The sequence below is a fragment of the Tursiops truncatus genome, chromosome 6 (genome assembly GCF_011762595.2).
Source record: "Tursiops truncatus isolate mTurTru1 chromosome 6, mTurTru1.mat.Y, whole genome shotgun sequence".
Lineage (NCBI taxonomy): Eukaryota > Metazoa > Chordata > Mammalia > Artiodactyla > Delphinidae > Tursiops > Tursiops truncatus.
The window spans coordinates 47,452,423-47,470,313 of record NC_047039.1 but is presented as its reverse complement, the minus strand read 5'-3'; the positions used below and the strand labels follow the sequence as shown (position 1 = coordinate 47,470,313).

General features: G+C 35.5%; 1 protein-coding gene across 3 annotated transcripts in view; it reads left to right on the top strand.

Moving 5' to 3' along the window:
- The window catches only part of DENND4C (DENN domain containing 4C), a 126,664-nt gene that overhangs the window by 98,110 nt on the left and 10,663 nt on the right, over positions 1 to 17,891 (top strand). For all 3 annotated transcript variants that reach the window (XM_019934884.3, XM_019934885.3, XM_019934883.3), the window contains 6 exons: positions 4,905 to 5,082; positions 5,806 to 5,915; positions 6,218 to 6,393; positions 13,407 to 13,589; positions 14,423 to 14,618; positions 17,006 to 17,251. In XM_019934884.3, the coding sequence (XP_019790443.1) occupies positions 4,905 to 5,082; positions 5,806 to 5,915; positions 6,218 to 6,393; positions 13,407 to 13,589; positions 14,423 to 14,618; positions 17,006 to 17,251 (1,089 nt within the window). The remainder of the gene's footprint in view (positions 1 to 4,904; positions 5,083 to 5,805; positions 5,916 to 6,217; positions 6,394 to 13,406; positions 13,590 to 14,422; positions 14,619 to 17,005; positions 17,252 to 17,891) is intronic.

Sequence of the window (17,891 nt, the reverse complement as noted above, 5' to 3'; positions counted from 1 at the left end):
GTAAGTTGCATCATTTGCAGATATTTTCTCTGATTCCATAGGTTGTCTTTTTGATTTGTTGATGGCTTCCTTTGCTGTGCAAAAGCTTTTAAATTTAATTAGGTCCCATTTGTTAATTTTAGGGGACAGATCCAAAAAATACTGCTATGATTTATGTCAAAGAGTGTCCTGGCTATGTTCTCTTCTAGGAGTTTTATGGTTTCAGGTTGTATATTTAAGTCTTTAATCCTTTTTTTTTTTTTTTTTTTTTTTTGCGGTATGTGGGCCTCACTGTTGTGGCCTCTCCCGTTGCGGAGCACAGGCTCCAGACACACAGGCTCAGCGGCCATGGCTTACAGGCCCAGCCGCTCCACAGCATGTGGGATCTTCCCGGACCGGGGCATGAACCTGTATCCCCTGCATCGGCAGGCAGAGTCTCAACCACTGTGCCACCAGGGAAGCCCCTTTAATCCATTTTGAGTTTATTTTTGTATATGGTATGAGGGAATTTTCTAATCCCATTGTTTTGCCTGTAGCTGTCCAGTTTTCCTAGCACCACTTGTTGAAAAAACTGTCTTTTCTCCATTGTATTTTCTTGCCTCCTTTGTCATAAATTAATTGATTGTAGGTGCATGGGTTTATTTCTGGGCTCTCTGTTCTGTTCCATTGATCTATGTATCTGTTTTTTTTGTGCCAGTACCACACTGTTTTGTTTACTGTAGCTTTGCAGTATAGTCTGAGGTCTGGGACGTTTATACCTCCTGCTTTGTTCTTTTTTTCTCAGGATTGCTCTGGTAATTTGGGGCCTTTTGTGGTTCCATATAAATTTTAGGATTATTCTATTTCTTTGAAAAATGAGAGGGGATGCAATCTGTAGATTTCTTTGGGTTAGTGTGGCCTTTTTTTTTTTTTGCGGTACGCGGGCCTCTCACTGTTGTGGCCTCTTCTGTTATGGAGCACAGGCTGCAGACGCACAGGCTCAGTGGCCATGGCTCACGGGCCCAGCCGCTCCACGGCATGTGGGATCTTCCTGGACCGGGTCACGAACCCGTGTCCCCTGCATCGGCAGGTGGACTCTCAACCACTGCGCCACCAGGGAAGCCCCTGTGTGGCCATTTTAATAATACTGATTCTTCCAATCCAAGAGCATGGGAATATCTTCCCATTTCTTTTAATCATTTTTACTTTCCTTTATCAATGTTTTATAGTTTTCAGTGTATAGGTCTTTAACCTCCTTGATTAAGTTTATTCCTAGGTTTTTTTCTTCTTTTGATGCAGTTTTAAATGGGATTTTTTTTTTAAATGGGATTTTAACTTTCTGATATTTCATTATTAGTGTATAGAAATGCAGCAGATTGCTGTATATTAATCTTGTATCCTTCAGCCTTGCTGAATTCATTTATTCTAAAAGTTTTTGGGTGGGGACTTTAGGGTTCTCTGTATAGAGTATCATGTCATCTGCAGTCCCTTCCAATTTGGATACCCTTTTTTCCCTTGTTTGATAACTTTGGCTAGTACTTCCAATACTATGTTAAATAGAAGGGGTGTGAGTAGGCATCCTTGTCTTGTTCCTTAATGTAACTGGAAAGCTTTCATCTTTTCACCATTATTATGTTGGCTGTGGGTTTGTCATAAATGGCCTTTATTACGTTGAGATATGTTCCTTCTGTACTCACTTTGATGAGAGTTCTTATGATGAATGGATGTTGAATTTTGTCAAATACTTTTTCAGCATCTATTGAAATGATCATGTGGTTTTTGTCTTTCTTTTTGTTAGTGCCGTGTGCCACATTAATGGATTTGCATATGTTGAACCATCCTTGTGTCCCCAGAATAAGTCCAGCTTGATCATGGTGTGTGATCCTTTTTATATGTTGTTTGATTCGGTTTGCTAATACTTTGATGAGGATTTTTGCATGTATATTCATCAAGAATATTGGTCTGTAATTTTCACTTTTTGTAGTATCTTTGTCTGGTTTTGGTATCAGGGTAATAGTGGCCTCGTAGAATGAGTTTGGGAGTGTTTCATCCTCTTTAATAATTTGGAATAGTATTAGAAGGATAGGTTTTAGCTCTTCTTTACATGTTTGGTAGAATTCCCCAGTGAAGCTGTCTGGTCCTAGGCTTTTGTTTGCAGGTAGTTTTGTTATTGGCAATTCTATTTCACTTCTAGTAATTGGTCTCTTCAAATTGTCTATTTCTTCTTGACTCGGTCTTGGCTGGCTGTATGTTTCTAGAAATTTGTCTATTTCTTCTGTGTTGCCCAATGTGTTGGGATATAAATGTTCTTAGTATTCTCTTATGAGTTTTGTTTGCAGGTAGTTTTGTTATTGGCAATTCTATTTCACTTCTAGTAATTGGTCTCTTCAAATTGTCTATTTCTTCTTGACTCGGTCTTGGCTGGCTGTATGTTTCTAGAAATTTGTCTATTTCTTCTGTGTTGCCCAATGTGTTGGGATATAAATGTTCTTAGTATTCTCTTATGAGTTTTTGTATTTCTGTATTATTTGTTATTTCTACTCTACTCTTTTCATTTCTTATTTTGTTTATTTGGGTCCTCTCTCTTCTTCTTGGTTACCCTGGCTAGAGGTTTGTCCATTTTGTTTATCTTTTCAAAATACTGGCTCTTAGTTTCATTGATCTTTTCTATTATTTTTTTAACCTCTATTTTATTTCCTCTCTGATCTTTATTATTTCCTTCCTTCTGCTGACTTTGGGCTTTGTTCTTCTTTTTCTAATTCTTTTAGGTGGTAGGCTAAGTTGTTTGAGATTTTCCTTGTGTCTTGAAAGAAGGCCTGTCTTACTGTGAATTTCCCTCTTAGAACTGCTTTTGCAGGATCCTATAGGTTTTATAAAGTTATGTTTTACTTTTCATTTGTCCCAAGGTGTTTTCTGATTTCTTTGATTTTAGCATTGGCCCATTGGTTTTTTAGTAGCATGTTGTTTAGTCTCCATGTGTTTGTTCTTTTCCCATTTTTCTTTCTCTAGTTGATTTCTAGTTTCATACTGTTTTGGTCAGAAAGGATGCGTGGTGTAATTTCTATCCTCTTAGATTTTTTGAGGCTTTTTTGTGACTTAGTATGTGGTCTTCCCTGGTGAATGTTCCATGTGCACTTGAAAAATGTGCATTCTACAGAATAGAATGTGTATTCTGCTGGTTTTGGATGTAATGTCCTTTAGAGATCAGTTAAGTCCAACTCGTCTACTGTGTCCTTTAGGACCTCTGTTGCCTTATTGATTTTCTGTCTGGATGATCTGTCCATTGATGTCAGTAGGGTGTTAAAGTCTCCTACTGTTATTGTATTAGTGTCAATTTCTCCCTTTGTGTCTTTGCTTTATTTATTTAGGTGCTCCTGAATTGGGTGCATATATGTTAATGACTTTAAGATCCTCTTTTTGTATTGATCCCTTTATCATTATATAATGCCCTTCTTGTCTTTTGTTATATAGCCTTTGAAAAACTGCTAATCCTTTTAAAAATCATCATAAAGAGAATTAATCATAATATCTTTTTGTGAAAATAGGAGTGGGCAAATTTTATATTTAAAGAACTTAGAAGGTCAGTTAAGGAAAGACAAAATAAGCTAACTTCAAAAGCATCTTAACCTGGAATTATATTTAAAACAAACAAAAAAAACAGTGTGAGCCATTTCACTTTTGAAATTTTATCTAGCAGTGTTAAATAAAAAGCTTTCTACAGAGTAATTTGGACTTGGAATATATGACTGTAAATTCCAGGTGGTTGCAGATCTTAATCTTTCTTTTCTTTTCATTACTATCGCCCTAGTACCATTGACTGCAAAGGCAAATAGGATATACCTAATAAATACTTTCAAGTGAAGGAATGAATAAAAAGTCTGTAAAATATTCATAACTTTTATCCAGAATTTAAGAAAATATTTAGGGATATGTGTAAAAATAGCTCAAGTGAATTCAGCAGTGTAACTCATAAAATTTACAGGATTCTGAATGTTTAAGCAGTAGAGGATTTACTAAATTCTTAATAATACATCAGTAAATCAGATTAGGTTGCAGGGATTTAAATAATGTAGAAGGTTTAATGATAAACTACATGAGAAGAATGGGATAAAAAGATCCTATTTTGTAAAAACGTATTATGTATGCATATTTTTGACTAGAAGGATATACATCAAGATTTTTACTGCACTCTGTGGATGTTGATATTATAAGTGTTTTATTTCCTGTTTTGCATATCTAATTTTTAAAAATCATTTAATATGGTTTTATAACAAGGAAGACACAAGTCTTTCTCCTTTAAAGCAAAAATTAAAAAGGAAACTGCTTATTGAAATGTTTTCTATCTAAAGCATCAACAATCACTTATAGTGGTTAAGAACTACAGTGTTCAGAACTTTGTTCATGTTTTATTCCTCTAATAATGATGGTTGTTATTCAGAATAATCATATTGCCAGCTAAAATTCTCACCACAACCTTATTTTAATGTACTTATCCACATTTTTCAGATAATATAATTAAAAGTTATGGAAGTTAAGTAATTTCTGCAAGGTCACATACCTAGTATGTGAAGGGGGGCCAAGAACACAATCTGGCTGACTCTTGGAAGCCCCTACTCTACTTGGACTGGGGTCTCTGATTACACTGGGCATAGTGAGCATCTAGAGTTCCTTCATTTTATAATTTTGAATATTGGAATGAACCCCACACTCCTAATATACACTAGGAGCACAGCATAATCTTAAAGCATAGGTCATTGCTTGAATGTCCTAGAGTATGGAAGAGAAATTCCAAATAACAGAAAGAGTTCATGGTTTTGAAACATATGATGATGATGATTTATTTAAGAATTATAGATGAGTTTAATTCTGAAAAGGGTAGAGTGAATATATTCTCATTGGGGAAGGTATTACTTATGTATGTGGGATTTTATTCTTTTCAATTAAAGGAGGAAACAAAGAGAGATTACAGCTTCCCAGCTGGCCTTGAAGACCATATTTTAGGAGAGAATATATCACCTAACACGAGTATCTCAGGGCTGGTCCCTAGTGAACTTACCCAGAGCAACACAAGCCTTGGCAGTAGCAGCAGCAGTGGAGATGTAGGTAAACTGCATTACTCACCAGGTAAGGGGAAGGATCGTCCTTTCTTCTAATTTATAGAAAATTAATTTTTAATTTATGCCCATACTTCTTCCTCCCTGCACCACACACACAGTAAGCCCCATTTGTTGAGAGGATCTGATATAGTCACACCATATTATCACTGTTATTTTATATGATCTACAAGTACTGTAGGCACCCACTGAGTTTATTTTTAGTTATGTACATTTATGGATTCTATCATTAGTTCTCAAACTTTAGGGTGTCTCAGAATCACTTGGGGAATTTGTTTAAAAGTATATACAAGTATCCAAGCCCTAGGTTAAAACTTTTGAGACTTAATCTGTGGGATGGGACCTTAAGAATGTATATTTTTGACCAGCTCTCCAGGTGAATCAGATATTTACTAGAGTTGGAGGATTTCTGTGTTATATCACTGAAATTTCCTAGTTCTGTGTTATTTTTTAAAATTGTAATTTTATTCATTTTCTCCAACTTTCTATTATGAAAAATTTCAAATAAATTTCAAATATCCTAAAAAGTTGAAAGTTGAAAGAATCATATAGTGAACAATCATATGTTCTCTATCTAGATTTAGTTAACTGTTGTTAACCTTTCTTCTGTGTATGTACATAAGTACATTTTGATACTAAACCGTTTGAAGATAAATTGCAGACTTCATGATATTTCCCCCTAAGTATGCATTTCCAAAGAATAAGGACATTTATGATGTTTACTTCTCTCTAGGTGAAATTCCATTTCCAAGAGGCATAAAAGGGCAGGACTTTGAAAAGTCAGATCATGGTTCTTCTCAAAACACCAGCATGTCCAGCATCTATCAGAATTGTGCAATGGAGGTAAAAGTTCTATATTCTGTCCATGATAAAGTGGCTGTAAACATATTTTTATTTCAGAATGGCATTTAACAGAATTCTGTACCTTTTTGGACAGAATAATAAAATAAGTCATTTTGTTGAATTTGCTTGATATCTTATGTAAACAAGGCAATAAACTGGTAGTTTTACCTATGAAGTAATTGAACTGTTATTCCAAGTGTGATCAACAAAATAAATACAATTCTGTTTGTCTCAAGAGGATGGCCTATTAAGACTGATTTTCACTGCGGAGGTTCTCAGTATGTGTACTTTTCTGCTCTTAGGTTTTGATGTCAAGTTGTTCACAGTGCAGAGCTTGTGGAGCTTTAGTTTATGATGAAGAAATTATGGCTGGATGGACGGCAGATGATTCAAACTTGAATACAACCTGTCCCTTCTGTAAAAGCAACTTCTTGCCTCTTCTCAACATAGAATTTAAGGACTTGAGAGGCTCTGCAAGGTTAGTATTGTAAAAGTTCCCTTAAAGAGGTAAGCGTCCCCCAAGAGGCATGACTCCTGGGGGAAAAGTGAAATAGTCATGGTATGCTCCAGGTGTTCCTTTCCTCGCCCTCCTGCACTTTCAGTATTTGAGTAGAAAATACTAATAATAATGTAGGAGACCGCTTTTCCATTTTATTTAACAAATGATTATCAGTAGTAGTTAATTCTCGGAGCTAAACTTTATAAATTATATAATTATTACACAGATTATATAATTATTATAGATAATTCCAAACTCTAACGTTAGTCATTATTTTAATATTTCTGCCTCGATGACCTTGATTATGTGTTCTGGAGCCGCCCCCGCCCCACCCCCCAAAAAAAGGTGGAAGGGGTTTTAACTCTTCTCTTAACTTTGTTGCCCCTTTATGTTGGTGCTCTGTACTGTGAAATGACCGAATTCTACGCATTGGAAAGGAGAGGCTGATCTATGATCAGTCATTAAGTAATTGAGAGTTTGGTAACTGTATCCTGACTTAAAGTACTTATACTTAATATTCTATTTGCTTTATGGAACGAACTACCTTTATCTACTTTTTAAAAATTTCCAATCACAGAGGTGTCTCCTGTTTTTCCTGTTAGCTTCAGTGTGGAGCTGAGTGAAAGCATACTCTAATTCCTGATGCACTGTGATCATTGGTTTGTGCAAGGGCCCTCTTTTATTATCTTCCTCCCCTCACCATTCCCACTCTTATTATATTACCCAACAAAAACATTGATCCCGCTGTGTGTGATAAATCCTTGAATATATAACCTTATAAATAATGTTGTTTTGCATGATTATGTATTTTTAACGTACATGATTAGAATGATGCTGAAAATCTCTATTTCTTTTTATTACTTAGTTTAAAATCTGAGTTGCTATATGTACATCTAATTTATTCTTTTTCTCCTATAGGAAGTTAATACCTCATTTTACTTACTTGGATATTTCAGTTGCTTCCAGTTCTCTGTTACTGTAAACATCACTGTACTGTTGCAGTACACTGCAAAATATATGTCCCCTTCTGGACTTATGAAGTAATTTCTTTCAGAATAATAGTCTTAGGAGTGAGATCATTGGGTTTTTTCCATACATGATTTCAATAAACACTGGAAGATTGCTTCCCAGATGGCTACACTCCTACTTGTAGTGCCCCAAAACTCTCATTTCTGTACATCCTTACCAGCATTTGGTATGATCACTTTTCTGATTTTGTGCTCTAATGATATAAAGTAGTATCTCATTTTTGTTTGAATATCTCTGAATATTAGTGAGTTTGGATATCTCTTCATGTGCTTGTTAGTTATTCCAGCATTTTCTATGAATTGCTTGTTTATATCCTTTGTCAATTTTTTTAAAGATTTATTTTTTTAATGAGGTAACATTGGTTTATAATGTTTTATAAGTTTCATGTGTACATTTTATTTCTACTTCTATATACACTACAGCGTGCTCAACACCAATAATTTAGTTTCCATCTGTCACCATATAGTTGATGCTCTTTACCCATTCCATCCTCCCTACCCCTCCTTCACCCTCTGATAAGCACTACTCTGTTCTTATGTTTGTTTTTCTTTGGTTGGGTTTGTTCATTTATTTTGGGTTTTTGTTTTTTATATTCCAGCTATGAATGAAATCATGGTATTTGTTTTTCTTCATCTGAAGTATTTCACTTAGCGTGATACCCTCAAGGTCCATCCATGTTGTTGCAAATGGCAAATTTTCATCTTTTTTATGGCTAAGTAGTATTCCATTGTGTATATGTACCACAGCTTTTTTACCCATTCATCATTGATGGGCATCTAGGTTGTTTCCATGTCTTGGCTGTTGTAAATAATGCTGCAATGAACACAGGAGTGCATGTACCTTTTTGAATTAATGTTTTCGTACTCTTAGGATAAATACCCAGAACTGGGCTGGACCATGTGGTAGTTTCATTCCTAATTTTTTCAAGGAATCTCCATCCTGTTTTCCATAGCAGCTGCACCAGTTTACATTTCCCACCAGCAGTGTATGAGGGTCCCCTTTCTCCACATCCTCACCAACACTTGTTATTTCTTGACTTTTTGATAACACCCATTCTAACAGAAATGAAGTGATATCATACTTTGGTTTTGATTTGCATTTCTTGATGATGATGTTAATGTGGTTTTTTGTTCAGCATCTTTCATGTGCCTGTTGGCCATCTGGATGTCTTCTTTGGAAAAATGTCTGTTCAGCTCCTCTGCCCATTTTTTAATTGGGTTGTTTGTTTTTTTGATACTGAATTGTATGGGTTCTTTATATAATTTGAGTATTACCTCCTTATCAGATATATCATTTGCAAATATTTTCTCCCATTCAGTAGGTTGTTGGTTTGTTTTGCTGATGGTTTCCTTTGCTGTGCAGAAGCTTTTTAGTTTGATGCAGTCCCATTTGTTTATTTTTGCTTTGTTGCCTTTGCCTGAGGAGACATATTTAAAAAGACATTGCTAAGACTCATGTTAAAGATTATACTGTTTATATTTTCTTTTAGGAGTTTTGTGGTCTTGAAGTCTTTAATCCATTTTGAGTTGATTTTTGTGTGTGGTGTGAGATAGTGGTCTAGTTTCATATTTTTGCATGTGGCTGTCCAGTTTTCCCAACGCCATTTATTAAAGACACTATTCTTTCTCCATTGAATGTTCTTTGCTCCTTTGTTGTAAATTAGTTGTCCATGTATGCCGGGGTTCATTTCTGGGCTATCAGTTCTGTTCCATTGATTTTTTTTTTTGGCTGCGTTTGGTCTTTGTTGCTGCACGCAGGCTTTCTCTAATTGCTGCAAGCGGGGGCTACTCTTTGATGCAGTGCAAGGGCTTCTTATTGCAGTGGCTTCTTTTGTTGTGGAGCACAGGTTCTAACCGCGTGGGCTTCAGTAGTTGCAGCACTGGGGCTCCGTAGTTATGGCAGTTGTGGCTTGCGGGCTCTAGAGCACAGGCTCAGTAGTTGTGGTGCACAGGCTTAGTTGCTCCGTGGCATGTGGGATCTTCCCAGACCAGAGCTCAAACCCTTGTCCCCTGCATTGGCAGGCAGATTCTTAACCACTGTGCCACCAGGGAAGTCCCTGTTACATTGATTTTTATATCTGTTTTTCTGCCAAACCAGGTTGTTTTGATTACTATGGCTTTGTAATATAGTTTGAAGTCAGAGAGTGTGATATCTCTAACGTTGTTCTTTTTTCTCAAGATTGCTTTGGCTCTTCAAGGTCTTTTGTGGTTCCAAATAAATATTATAATTTTTTTGTTCCATTTATGTGAAAAATGTTCTTGGGATTTTGATAGGGATTGCCCTGAATCTGTAGATTGCTTTATGTAATATTTTTAAAATTAGGTAATTAAAAAATATAAACATTTTAACAATGTTAATTCCTCCAATCCATGAGCACAGAATATCTTTCCATTTATTTGTGTCTACAGTGTCTTTCAACAATGTCTTATAGTTTTCAGTATAGAGGTCTTTCAACTCCTGCTTAAATTTATTCCATTTATTTTATTCTTTTTGTGGTGATTGTAAATGGGATTGTTTTCTTAATTCTCCTTTCTCCTAGCTCATTGTTAGTATATAGAAATGCAACAGGTTTTTGTTGGTTTTGTACTGTGCAACTTCACTATATTCATTTATTACTCCTAATAGTTTTTTGGTAGATTCTTTAGGCTTTTCTCTATATAAAATCATGTCATCAGCAAACAGTGAGTTTTACTTCTTCCTCTCCAATTTGGTTGCCTTTTATTTATCTTGGCTAATATCTGTGGCTGGGACTTACATACTATGTTTCAGCTTCACCTTTGAGTATGATGTTAGCTGTGGGCTTGTCATATATGACCTTTATTATGTTGAGGTATGTTCCTTCTGTACCCACTTTGTGGAGAGTTTTTATCATAAATGGGTGTTGAATCTTGTCATCTGCTTTTTCTGCACCTACTGAGATGATCATATCATTTTTATCCTTCATTTTGTTAACGTATGTATCACATTGCTTGATTTGCAGATGTTGAACCATCTTTGCATCCCAGGGACAAATCCCACTTGATCACGGTATATGATCCTTTTAATGTATTGTTGGATTTGGTTTGTTAGTATTTTGTTGAGGATTTTTGCATCTATGTACATTGGAGATATTAGCCTGTAGTTTTTTCTTTGTGTGGTCTTTATCTGGTTTTGGTATCTGGGTGATGTTGGTCTCATAAAATGAGTTAGGAAGTGTTCCCTCCTCTTGTATTTTTTGGTATAGTTTGAAAAGGACAGGTATTAAATCTGTAAATATTTGGTAGAATTTACCTGTGAAGTTGTCTGGTCCTGGTCTTGTTTTTTAGAAGCTTTTCAATTACTGCTTCAGTCTCTGTACTAGTGATGGATCAATTTAGATTTTCTCTTCATGATTCAGTCTTGGAAAGTTGTATGATTCCAAGAATTTGTCCATTTCTTCTAGGTTGTCCAATTTGTTGGCATATAGCTGTTTTCATATTCTTATAATCCTTTGTATTCCTGTGGTACCCATTGTTTTTTCTTTTGTTGCTGATTTTATTTATCAGAGCCTTCTCTTTTTTTTAGTGAGTCTAGCTAAAGATTTGTCAATTTTGTCTATCTTTTCAAAGAACCAGCTCTTACTTTCACTGATCTTTTCTTTTGTCTTTTTAGTCTCTATTTCATTTATTCCCATTCTGATCTTTATTATTTCTTTCCTTCTACTGACTTGGGGCTTTGTTCATTCTTCTCTTTATTTTATTTTCTTTTTGGCCATGCAGCTTGTGGGATCTTAGTTCCCCAAACAGGGATTGGGCCCTCGGCAGTGAGAGTGCAAGAGTCCTAACCACTGGGCCAGCAGGGAATTCCCGTCTTGAATATTCTTGATATTAATTCTCCGAAAAGAAATTATTAATTCTGATGTTATCCATTAATTTTCCACCTTATGATTTGTGCATTGGGAGTCTTATTTTAAAAGTTATTTCCCATCTGTAGTACATGAAATTTTTTTTCTGAACGTTCTTCTGTTAGCTTTATATTTTACTTGTGATATTTAGGTTTTAAGTCCATCTAAAGTCCACCTTTGTGTATTATTGTAAAGATCCAGCTTTATTTTTCTCCATATAATGAGCCAGTTTTACATCCTTCCTTCATTGATATACAGCATCACCTTTATCATATATCAAGTTCCTATGTATACCTCATTCTGGTTCTCTGTTCTTTCTGTCAGTACTGTATTATTTTTATTACTCTGTATTTATGATGTCTGGGTGGTAGGGTAAGTTCCCCCTTATGGAAATTTTTTTCTTATAGTTACTTACTTTTGCATATAAAATTTTAGAGTAACTTTGAGTTCCTTAAGAAAAAAAATCCAGCTGAAGTTTTCATGGGATTGAATTAGATTTATAGATTTATTTGGGGGAAATGGACATCTTCAGTATTATTCTGCTATCTATGAGCATGGTATATATCTCCATCTTTTAGATATTCTTTTAATAGAGTTTTAAATTATTCTCCATATGTATTTTTTGTAAAATTTTTTAAAAATTTCTTCATTTTATTTATTTTTGGCTACATTGGGTCGTCGTTGCTGCACGTGGGCTTTCTCTGGTTGTGGCGAGTGGGGGCTACTCTTCGTTGCGGTGTGCGGGCTTCTTATTGCAGTGGCTTCTCTTGTTGTGGAGCAGGGGCTCTAGGCGTGCGGGCTTCAGTAGTTGTGGCACACGGGCTCTAGAGCGCAGGCTCAGTAGTTGTGGCGCACGGGCTTAGTTGCTCCACAGCATGTGGGATCTTCCCAGACCAGGGCTCAAATCCATGTCCCCTGCATTGGCAGGCGGATTCTTAACCACTGTGCCACCAGGGAAGCCCTCTCCATAAGTTTTGTACTTTTTTTGTTAATTGTGTTTCTTAAGCTTTTGTGGTAAGTACCTTATTTTATATTCTAATTGAATATAAAGGAGCATTATTGATTTTCCCCCCTAGGATGTCATTATGGAAGATTTCCAACTGACAGCCAAGTTTAAAGATCTTCTTTTTTACAGTAATACCCAAATATATACCCCTGCATTCTACAATTAATGTTTTACTTTACTTGCTTTATGTATCCCTCCATCCATCCACCAATCCATCTTACATTTTTATTCATTTAAAATAAGATGTAGATGGGGAATTCCCTGGCTGTCCAGTGATTAGAGCTCTGCGCTTCCACTGCAGGGGGTACGGGTTCGATCCCTGGTCGGGAAACTAAAATCCCACATGCCCTGTGGTGCGGCCAAAAAAAAAAAAAGAAGATGAAGAAGACGTTAAATCACTTATCCCACAAAGACTTGAGCGTTCATATAATTAACTAGAGTTCAGTATTTATTCAGTTTTTTTCATTTAAGGTAAATTTGATTTGTGCAAAACAAACCCTTACCAAGATACAGAACATTACTATCACTTTAGAAAGCTCTCTTAATGTCCCTTGTAAGGTGAAACCCTCACCCCATCCCCACCCAGAAGGAGAAAGAGAGAGAAAGATGAAAATAAAATTCTGAATGAATAGAGTGGAGAGGAAATGACTAGAGACAAAAATGGAGATTCATAAGGGGGAAAGGGTATATAAACAATCATAGGTTAATACATGTTAAAATGCTGTTCCTTTTTTTTAACTAAGAAAATTAAGGAAATATTTTGCTTTCCATCTTCCTTCATAGCTTTCTTTAGAGTCTCTCAAAAACTGAAGGCATCTAATATTGAACTATAATGACCTGCTTTAGACCTTTTCATTTGAAAAGTTTGGGACAAGAGAGGAAGAGAGAATGAGAGCAGGAGTGTGAGTTTTGTGTGTGTGTGTGTGTGTGTGTGTGCGTGCGTGTGTGTGTGTTTGAAATAGGCAGTATTTCTATGGATTTGTGTAACTCATTAATAACTATTTTACCATAAAGTGATTCTAAATATGATGAAATTTAGAGGATTCTGGGATTTTTAAAGACTTTTTTGTTTTTTTTGGACTGATCCATATTTAGCTTTTTCCTGAAACCAAGTACCTCTGGTGACAGTTTACAAAGTGGAAGCATTACACTGGCAAGTGAACCTTTGGAACACAAACCCATATCCAGTTCAGCAGAACCTGACCTGATCAACTTTATGGATTTCCCAAAACATAACCAGACCATAACTGAAGAAACAAGCTCTGCAGTTGAATCAAGGTACCATGGGGTTCAGAGAAATCTTCATTAAAAATTGGGTACCCTAGTAGAAATTCCATCTTTAAATACAACCTGGCTTACATAGGCATAAGCTCTGGCATTTTAAGAATTTAACCTTAAATGTTTACTACCATATATTGTTTAAATATCTAATGAATGGATCTGATGATAAATCATTTTTAATACTGTGTTTAATGTTTTACAGTGGTCTTTTACAAAAATGAACTTTTCAACAGTAAAAAGTATTTTCCCCTTCAGTGTAGTCATTGTCAGTTTCCAGACACATACTCTCTTTACAGTGAAGTATACCTTTTACTCTTAAATATTGAGTCAAACATTTTTTGAGAGCCTATTGTATGCTAAGCATTATGCTAAACACTAAAAATTAAAAAGTAAATAAAATCTGACCTCTGTCCTTAGGTGGATCATGGCCTGGTAGAGATTCAATACTTGGCAATGAATCTACATTACTTACTTACTTACATGCATTATACATGTAAGGTGATGTATAAGTGATTTTGTTTAATAAAGATGAAATAATTTTTGAACAAGGCAACTGAATGGGCACTTAATCTTTTTAAAATAATACCATGATACCTGTTATATACCATATATATCCTCTTCCTACCCTTCATCAGATCATCCACTCCATCCTGTTTTTCTGACCAGTTCTACAAAAATACCTGAAGAAAATTTAATTCTTATAAGGCAGTGCTGAGTCTTCTCAGATATATTCAGCACATTCAAAATTCATTGTAGAAAACAGTCAAGCTCTACAGATTTAGATTGTTTCACGCAATCTAACCACAGCATTTCTTCTTCATTTTTTTAAGTGATGAAATAATGAAAGCCAGTGGAGATGTCCAAACTATGAAAATTTCATCTGTGCCTAATAGTTTATCAAAACGAAATGTATCTTTGACTAGAAGTCACAGTGTTGGAGGTCCCTTGCAAAATATGGACTTTTCCCAGAGACCGTTTCATGGCATTTCAACAGTTAGTCTTCCAAACAGTCTGCAGGAAATTGTGGTATGTAACAGCATTATAGTTATACTGTGTGTTCGTGTAAGTATTTATTAGAACAGCATGTAATTCTTCTGTAGCAGGTTTATTTTAATCACATGAAAAGTGATAAGAATTTTTCATAAGCAGACTAAGAACTTTAGAATTTCAAATATGTACACAAATAAACAAGAGTGTAATGAGTCCCTTTGACACATCATCCAGCTTCAGTAATTTTCAGCTTATGACCATTTTTCTTTCATGTATATCCTCATTCAGTTCTTCCATAGATCCATTTGAAGCAGATTTCAAACATCATATATTCCATTTGTAAATATTTCAGTATTTATCTCTAAAAGATAAGGACTCTTAGAAATACAATGTCCTTATCAGACCCAAAAAATAATATCAAGTTATTCAATCTTTGTTCAAATTTCTTTTTTTTTAATCGAAGTATAGTTGCTTTACAATGTTGTGTTAGTTTCTACTGTACAGCAAAGTGAAGTAGAGTTCCCTGTGCTATACAGCAGGTTTCTTCAAATTTCTAATGGTCTCAAAAATGTCAAGTTGTGTGTTTTGTAGTTTGAGGAATCAGGATCAAATAAGGTCCATGCTTCATAATTGGTTAATCTGGTTTTATTAGTCTTTTAAAATCTGTAGACTCTTTTTTTCCCTTGTAATTTATTCCCTTGCAATTTATTTGTTGATTACAACCCTGTAAATTGGTAATTACAGCTAGAAGCTTGATCAGATTCAGGGTTTTCTTGTTCTTTTTTTCATTTGTTTATTTTTATAAGAGCGCTTCATCAGTAGTGGTATGTCCCTCCAATAGGAGACACGAACTATCTTTGTGATGTTAGCAGCTATTAACGCCTCAATGCCTAGATCAAGTTGTCCATTTGGAGCTATAAAATGATGATAGTCTAATTCTGTCATCTTCTTTATTATATGAAATATATCTGTAAAGAGAAACTAACCCCATGGCTTTTGTCTGGTTTTCCAAAGATGCAATTTATGATGGAAAGGCAAAATAAATATTTGATTTTGTTTTCCTTTTATTTATCAATTTTCAAAGTAACAAGTTGGGTTCCTAGCATTCTCCAAGGTGATCCATTATCGGGGGCGATAGGGTATTATTATGAACTCATTGGTTTAAACATTTATGTTTATATCCATTGCTGTTGTTATCCTTATTGATGCTTATATTATTCCTTCTCTGGTCAGCTAGAAGCCTCTACAGGTTGGTGCCTTAATCCTTTTGACACAACTCTGGTAGCCTTTCTATAATTTTTTTTAAAGCTTCCTTGCTTTCTTATATTGCAAGATGTTTCATGCTCATGTTATATATTTCCTTCTCCAGACCTAGAATCAGCCATTTCTTTAAGAAACCTGGTTCTTTTTACAGGAAAACAGTATTTGGAGACCTCAATCTGGGCACTATGGGTACTTATTAATACTGGTCATAAACATTTTATTCTGACTATAATATGCACAACTTACAAAGTCTAGGTTGGGGTTTTTTTAATGCATTATTTCATTTGATTTATAAAGTTGCTCTTTAGTTTTTGTTGCAATCAAATGTAAAAACAACTTAGATATAGTTTTAAAAAGAGTCAAGATTAATACAGGGACTTCCCTGGTGGTGCAGTGATTAAGAATCTGCCTGCCAATGCAGGGGACACGGGTTCAATCCCTGGTCCCAGAAGATCCCACATGTCACGGAGCAACTAAGCCCATGCACCGCAACTACTGAGCCTGCGCTCTAGAGCCCACGTGCCACAACTACTGAAGCCTGCGTGCCTAGAGCCCGTGCTCCACAACAAGAGAAGCCACCGCAATGAGAAGCCCACACACCACAATGAAGAGTAGCCCCCACGTGCCGCAACTAGAGAAAGCTCATGTGCAGCAACGAAGACCCAACACAGCCAAAATAAATAAATTAATTAATTAATTCATTATTTTAAAAAAGTATTAACACAAAAAATTGCATCATCTGTTTAGAGTTTTAAGCGGAAGATAGTCACATATCTTTTGGTATCATCATTATAAAACATCAGAAATGCAAGTATTTCTTATAAAAAATTGAAAAGGAAAAAGTCAAACCTACATAGGCCATTGCTGTTAATGTGATAGACAAAATCTCATGTTTAAAATAGGGTCTATTATATTGATTAATAATTTTCGTTTGTAATCATTTAACTTAACGGTATTTATGATTAAGTACTTCTTAATCTTTATGTTTTCTTTAGGGTGTTCTTCTTTTATGTTTTCTTTAGGGTGTTCTACTACATGTAGTAATGACCCTGAAATAATTGACTTTGAAAGGATAGAGAAGTATAATCTCATTGAGACATACTCTGAAACATAATAAAATAGATCATATTCACTTCTTTTTGTATTTCTATGTTTTTAAGGATCCTTTAGGAAAAAGACCCAATCCTCCCCCTGTTTCTGTGCCCTACTTGAGTCCTCTAGTGCTTCGTAAAGAACTTGAATCTTTGCTAGAAAATGAAGGCGATCAGGTGATTCACACGTCCTCTTTCATCAATCAACATCCAATCATTTTCTGGAACCTCGTTTGGTATTTCAGACGTTTGGACCTTCCTAGTAACTTACCAGGACTTATCCTCACATCTGAACATTGTAACGGAGGTGTACAGGTAGGGAACCAACTTCAATACTTATACTACATTGGTGTTGGTTAGGATGAGGCTTAACTTCAGGTAGCAGGAAGTATACAACAATAGTGGCTTAAGTCATAGGTTATTTCTCTCTCACTTAAAATTTTAGATAGGTGGTCCAGGGATGGTATAGTGTTAGAGACTTGAGAGTCTTCTATCTTTTTGCTCAGCAGTGTGACCTCCATTTCCAAGTTTTATACCTGGTCTAGGAATAGCTGACTCTACTTACAAGCTGTCACATCCACATTACAGCCAGCAGTTAGAAGAAAAATGGATGGAGAAGAGTATGTCTTCTTTCTCTAGGGACAGTTTCTAGAGTTGCACATAATCTTTTCATATGTATCTGTTTGGCCTAAACTTAGTTACATGGTCATTTCTAGTTGCAAGGGTAGCTAGAAAAGGTAGTTTTTATTCTGAAATATAATATTCCCAGCAGAAATTTTCACAACTTATTTTAAAGGACTCATATTAGCCACATTTTTCAGATGATACAACTAAAAATTACGGAAGTTATTTTTGCTAGGTCACATACCTCGTAAGTGGAGGGGGGCCAAGACCACAGTCTGGCTCTCTGACTCTGAAACTCCTGCTTTGCTTGAGGTGGCATCCCTGACTCCCC